The sequence below is a fragment of the Scyliorhinus canicula genome, chromosome 13, assembly GCF_902713615.1.
Source record: "Scyliorhinus canicula chromosome 13, sScyCan1.1, whole genome shotgun sequence".
Classification (NCBI taxonomy): Eukaryota; Metazoa; Chordata; class Chondrichthyes; order Carcharhiniformes; family Scyliorhinidae; genus Scyliorhinus; species Scyliorhinus canicula.
The window spans coordinates 82,113,106-82,120,098 of record NC_052158.1 but is presented as its reverse complement, the minus strand read 5'-3'; the positions used below and the strand labels follow the sequence as shown (position 1 = coordinate 82,120,098).

General features: G+C 42.9%; 1 protein-coding gene across 2 annotated transcripts in view; it reads left to right on the top strand.

The window, feature by feature from the left end:
- The first annotated feature begins 222 nt into the window (after window positions 1–222).
- The window catches only part of efhd1 (EF-hand domain family, member D1), a 169,499-nt gene continuing 162,728 nt past the window's right edge, over window positions 223–6,993 (top strand). For both annotated transcript variants that reach the window (XM_038816672.1, XM_038816671.1), the window contains exon 1: window positions 223–601. In XM_038816672.1, coding sequence (XP_038672600.1) covers window positions 303–601 — 299 coding nt within the window. In that variant the 5' untranslated portion in view covers window positions 223–302. The remainder of the gene's footprint in view (window positions 602–6,993) is intronic.

Sequence of the window (6,993 nt, the reverse complement as noted above, 5' to 3'; positions counted from 1 at the left end):
ATCATCAGTGTCCTGTGATCGAAATTATACCACCAAGTATTTCAATCCCAACTCCAGCTGGCAAGTTAACATTTTCTGTCCCCAGCCCAACAAGGTCGAGCTGATTGGGTTTGCCGAGGCAGACAGCGTTTTCACACTGGAGACTTTCCATTGGTTTAGGGAGCTGTCAGTCACATCGGCTCCACCCCACAGCAGTTATAAAGCCGTGGGGGCGGCTCGGAGTTTTGAACAACTAAAGTTTGCACAGCTTGGTGCTGTGTTGCCTTTCGAGGAGGGCGCCTTTTAAACTCTCACGTGGAGACATGGCATCCGAGGAGCTGGCCAAGAAACTGCAGCGCCGGCTGATGCTCGAGATGTCGACGGAGGATGCAGCCGACCCAATAGCGGCAAATAACAACTATCTGGCGGTGGGTGCAGGAGACCCAGAGGAGAAACCAGCCATAAGCAATGCAGACACCGAGCTCTCCGCCAAACTCACCAGGAGACTGGGTATCAATGAAGGGACCACAGCGCCCAAGCAGGCGAAAGTTTTTAACCCTTACACGGAGTTTAAAGAGTTCACCAGGAAACAGATCAAGGACATGGAAAAGATGTTCAAGCTGTGAGTATGGGTGATCCTGTGGATTTACATTTAACTTCCATGTCCTAGAAGATTCAGTATGTATTAGTCATATGGCGGGGCGGGGAGGTTATTCCTCGATAATTTTTTTCCCGTTAGTCAGATTCCTAGTGTTGAGTCTCGGAAATATTACCAACGTTTAAATGCAAAATCAGTTTCCGAAAATGATGAGAGCGCCGCTGAATGAAGCTCCAACTGGATATTGAGGATCCGTGTGTAAAAGTTGGAGAGCCTGCACTGGGCGATCCAGCCCCCAGTCTGCAGCCTTTAGAAGCGCTGAGTTCAAACTGCTGTGGATGGTGTGACATGGAAATGTTTCTAACTGGGAAAGTGCTGACTGGAATATGGGGCGGTTGTAGTTCTCTAATCCACTGTGGGTAATGTAAAGTGGATCAAATTAGTAATGATGCATTGGAGTTTACACACATCAGCATCGTCTGACCTCCTGTTTGCTATTACACATGCAGACATGGTGTCGGTGCTGATCGTCACAATGATGCATATTCTTTCGAATTTGCCTCAACACCATCATTCGAGGTTGAGCGAGGCACTTGCGACAAGTATAAAAGGGCAAGGTCATTAAAGTCTGCGTTCACTGAATGTTTCTCTCCAGAACAATACTGGGGGGACTTGACAGGGTAGATGTGGAGGGGGTCATAGCATTTACAGTGCAGAAGGAGGCCATTTGGCCCATCGAGTCTGCAGCAGTCCTTGGAAAGAACACCCGACTTAAGCCCACACCTCCACCCTATCCCTGCCACCTAACTCTTTTGGACACTAAGGGGCAATTTAGCGTCAATTTAGGGCCAATACACCTAACCTGTCCATCTTTGGGCTGTGGGAGGAAATCGGAGGGAACGTGCAGACTCTGCACAGACAGTGACCCAAGCCGGGAATCGTACCTGGGAGCCTGGAACTGTGAAACAACTGTGCTAACCACTGCTACCATACTGCGCCCTAGGAGATACATTTAAGATTCTTATACTCTTGTTTCTTCCTGCCACTCGTTTTGACTGGAATCTTTCTGCTCCCTTGACTGTTACTTGTCTGTGGAGCTGCTGACCATTGTAACTGGTTCCTTTTTCTTTCCCTCCCTCAATTTCAAAGAGCTGTGATCATCAAAAAAGTGCAGCTTCTATCCGGTAGGGTAGTAATTTGCAACCCTTTTATTTTTAAATGTGTCTTAGCTTTTCAAATCCATAGTTTTGTTTTTGTTTTTACAACTGTTATTTGAATCTCTTGTGATCAGGATCAGCCCTAGCCAAATTCACATTTTGCATGACTGTGAGGGGCTGCATTATCCCTCTTTGCCAGGTCAACTGCGTCATTCCCCCTCCAACACCTTTCCTCCATTGTCCAGCCCATGGAACTGCGGTGCTTGGTTCCCCACTTTTACTAATTCAGATGTATCCAGAGCATCTCCATCAATGGTTTCTCTTCTACATTGCTCTTCAGAGTGTCCACATCTACCAAACATCTGAGTGTCCAACATCTGCCAAAATTGAGTTCGCTTCCGCATGAATGCTGATGACACTTGGCTGTCCCCCTCTGCCACCTCTCAACTATCCCGACTGCATATCTAATAGGAGCACAAACCCCAATTTACTTTATTTAAGAGTTCTTTTCATTCAAGAACTGGTAAAATTAATAGCCTTGACAGGATTGCAATGTTGAAAGTTGCTGTGGCTTTAGTTACTTGATGCATCAACAGCATAATATTGACAATTGTGACATTTATTTTATGTAACTTGGTTGCTGTTCAAGGTGTCTTTTTGCATCACAAAATTTCTTATCGGAGCCTTTTTGAGGTTGAAATCAGTGGCTTATCTCGAATGTACCTTATTATTTTGGGTTTTAACATGTCACAGCTGCTGAATTGTAAGCTTGTTACCTACATTGTAATTGCGAATTGAAAATGTCTACTTTGGTAACATGATTTAATGTTGCTTATTACTGAAGCAATATGTATACATGGGTTTAGAAACTGCAAATACTAATGAGTAGGGATTTGTTTTCAAGCAATTGAAATTCTTCAGATTTTTTTCACTGCTTTCCTATTGGAGGGAGAATAACTTGCTGCTTGAGATTTTAAACCCCAGCTCTTAATTTGTATTTAGCACACGATGAAACACACTCCTGTATTTAGTTCTCGGCAGCCTCTGTAATCTTTCCTTCTGCACATGAAAACCCAGTTTGAAGGTGAATTGTTTCTATTTGTGTGAGAAGCCTTTGTCCTTGCATCACAATGTCCTTATGCTTGAAATGCATTGGGTAAGCTATAAATATCGCACAAAGCCCCTCAGTTGTGAAGCAAGTTGCATTCCTTCTATTCTCTGTGATCTCTTGCAAAAATCCCAGCCTGTGTTTAATTTTGGGCCACGGATGTAATGACAAGGATCACTTCCTGATATTAATTATAGATTTTAAACCTTCACTGTGTAGATGAGTGAATTAATAATTAAAGATAAAGTGATGTACCAAATATTTCACAATCAATATTATGAAAAAAAAATTGAAAGCCTGCTTTCAATTATTACATACAATTTTCATAATTTGCTTATTTTACCAGGCTTGGCTTTTGCTGATTCTCCAATCCCCTTGCAGTGTGTTTCTCAGCAGGATTCTCTTGCCGCTTGTCAATGGGAATTCCCATTGATGCCACGCCACGCCACCGTGAAACCCACGGGAGGGGGGGGGGGGGTGCTGCTGCTGGTGAGAAGAGAATTTTGGCCCCAGATTAGCAAATTTATTGTCAATAAGATATGTATAATTTGTAAATTAACGTTTTATTTAAACTACTCCTGCTTTTGTTTGTGCTATGCCAAAATGGCTTAATCAAGGCATAATGAATTGTAATGTGCTGACATTGAGTTGTACAAAGTTCCATGCCATTTTTGTCTGCACGTGGTCTTCCGTTCCATGTTGGCCCACAGCAAATTCATCTTGCTACTATGTTGGCCCACAGCAAATTCACATCGCTACTTGTAAACTGCATGAAAGCTTAATGCACCCAAGACTGGCATGTTGTGTATTATTCAGATACATTTAGCACCTGGAATATGGTAGATTTCTCTGGAACTGACCTAAAAATGTTGTTTGTTCAATTGAGAACTGGCCTTGTGTATTGAAGTTGAAAGCATGTTGCCTTATGAGGCACTAGTAAAGAATTACACTGTGCTTTAAAATTCTTTATTGAAGACCTACGAGGTGTATCCAAATTGGTTATAACGTGATTTCCAATTTGAGATTTAACAAATCTTTTCCTGCCTAACTTGTGAACCCACCCCCAGCATGCTTGATCACTTCTGTTAGGATTGTATATTGAAATTGGTGGCCTATTGATTAATCTGGTGTTGTACATTTTCACTGGGAAAAGAGCTAATGGAAAGCAAGGTCTGCATTTCAGGCTTATAGGATGGTAGTGTCTATATCAGAGTTGCCAAAATTGTGAATCTAAGGTGAGCAGTTCAAGCTGTTCATTCCTTTTTCTTCCTCAATTTTCACCCTTGCTCCCCAGACTTCATCTAAAAATTTGTTGGATGGTGTTATGTTGTGGGATACAAATACATACCAAGTGCATTCAGTGTGGAATTTTGGATCCCCATCACACCAAGAGTGGGGATGTGCTTCCCAACGTAAATTAAAATATTTTAAGTTACCCAACCTATGCTCAACCTGTGTTGACTTTAGAATGTCTTTTTGTCGACAGGGTGCAACTTGCCCTGTATGGAATTTGAGGGCAGAAAGGGAAACATTTCGCAAAAAAAAATGCAACTTGAGATACTTCATTTCATTCGTCAAACTTGGTTTATGTAAGAGTTTTAATGATGCTTAGCATTGTTCATTTAAAATCCAAGGCCATTTCCCTTCCTTTTATCAGAGCATCTGGGGATCATAGAATATTTCAACCAGGTCAAAGTCAAATTTACTGCAGGGAAAGATTATAACCTAAGGAGGCTCCAGCTCTCATTTCCAAGTTTATCAATAGTACCTGGAACACAGCCCGATAAATCCTGAAATAGATTTCAGTATCTGAACTACAATATTGATCAACTCTAATGAGTAAATTCACCAATATATAAAGATCCTGAAGTAACATTTCTAGAGATGTTTTTGGTAAATGACTATTGGGCATATGAAAATACCATTCTAAAATTGAGCTCACTATAAAAATAACCTGAGCTTATGGGCAGGATGTTTTGCCCCCTCTTTACATGCGATATGTGCACAAAATGGGTCATTTGGCCTGACCGGACCATGCTTGTATGTTCCACTTGATGATGAATAGATTGTCATCTTTATTATCATCTGTATGTAAATAATACTATATGTATAACTATTGTAGTTCCCACATCCAACCAATTGGTGGTGAGTGTGCAGACACATGATCTGGACACACCATGTGTTCCAGGAGAAGGTGTTATTAAGGATTTTGTGGCAGTCGTATATTAGAATAGTTCTTTAATATCTTTTTAAAAATAAATTTAGATTACCCAATTATTTTTTCCAATTAAGGGGCAACTTAGCGTGGCCAATCCACCCACTCTGCACATTTTTGGGTTGTGGGGGCGAAACCCACGCAGACACGGGGAGAATGTGCAAACTCCACACGGACAGTGACCCAGAGCCGGGATCGAACCTGGGACCTCAGTGCCGTGAGGCGGTTGTGCTAACCACTAGGCCACCATGCTGCCCTGTTCATTAATATCTTAATGTAAATTAGTGTTAAACCATTATTTCCAACTGTACTAACCTTTGACATTTTAGTAATTCGTTAGTGTAGTGTTAGTAATAAATAACTTTTGTTTATAAAACAAAGTTTCATGTTCTTTGTTCACACTACAATATTAAGATTCAACATCAGCCCACACTACAATATCTAGATGCAACATCAGCCCAATCAAAGAACATTACATTACCTTGGAGCAGACATCGACAGAGAACAGATAGGGAAAGTTGGGTACGGCGATAAGACGCGGAGAAAATCGTCTATAAAGCAAAATACTGGATTGTCTAAGCGAGATGGAAGCATTGAAGACTCCCTACCAACTGCTCATGACTTGCTGTAGAAGCGAACTGGCATGCTTTCAATTTTTTACGTGCAGGCTCTTGGTCTCCAAGAAGCCTCAGATGAGAGAAAAATGGTGTTCCTAATGACAGTACTCTATCCCCAAGCAATTGATTTGTGCAATACCTTTCAATTTTGCTTCGGAGGAAGACGAGGAAGAGCAATTTGATAACTATAAAATCTGAAAAGCCAGTGAGATAGCACAAAAGCAGATCACTAAAATCCAGACCTGAGAAAGTGGCTGGGGGGGGGGGGGGCACGACCGATGCCATTTTTGCTGTGTTGCAGCAAAATCAGAAACATGGTCAAAAGTGGTGGACATTTTTAATCACATCAGAGAGTTCAGTGCTGTCAATTTCCCCGAGTGAGAGTGGAATGCACTTGACTCTTTGATATGGTTGATATTTGTAAACAATGTGGTTACAGCACTTTGAGTGAAGGAAGGGCCTCCTATTTCGGGTAGGGGGGCTTCTCTCTATTTAGCGGAGGTGTGTCGCTATTTGATGGGGCTTTTCACTATTTAGGGAGGTGGGTTGTGACACCCCTGTACTGGGGGGGGGGGGGGGGGGGGGGTCTGCTTTGCAATGCAGGGGAGGCGTGACCACAGGATGTCCCTGTCAGGCTGTCCACTCAAAATGGCGGCCCAATAGCAGGATTTCTTCCGGAATCCCTTGTATTCCTCGGCATGCATAACTTTGTGATGAGGGATAATGAATTACTTTGTGACTTGCACCAACGGAGTGCATATCAGTAACTAATCTCTGATGGGTCCTTCTGTCCCTTCAATTTGATGTGATCTACAAATTTGGAAACTGACCCACGTTTTCACTGTGGTCAGGTGTGATGAGACAGGAGAATTCCCAGCTCAGAAATGCCTGCCCAGAAGTCTGATTTTTATTTTTTGAGGGGGGGTGGGGTGGTTGATGGACTGGATTACAAGTGACGATTAGTATTTGGGAGGGCGAATACTCCTTTGTTTAAAAATGCATTTGCCATAAATCATCACTCGTAGGTTGTGCACAGACGGGCAAATTCCTACCTATCTGAATCCAGCCTTTGAAGATGGCCACTCGGAGATCAGACCTTCATTGTAAGGGCGGGCTGGATTATAAGTGAGGCCCCTCTGGGTGTGCATGCGGGAGGGGGGTGGAAGGCATGTCTCTGTGCACTGGCACTTTTGGGCCTCACGGTAGCATGGTGGTTAGCATCAATGCTTCACAGCTCCAGGGTCCCAGGTTCGATTCCCGGCTGGGTCACTGTCTGTGTGGAGTCTGCACGTCCTCCTCGTGTGTGCGTGGGTTTCCTC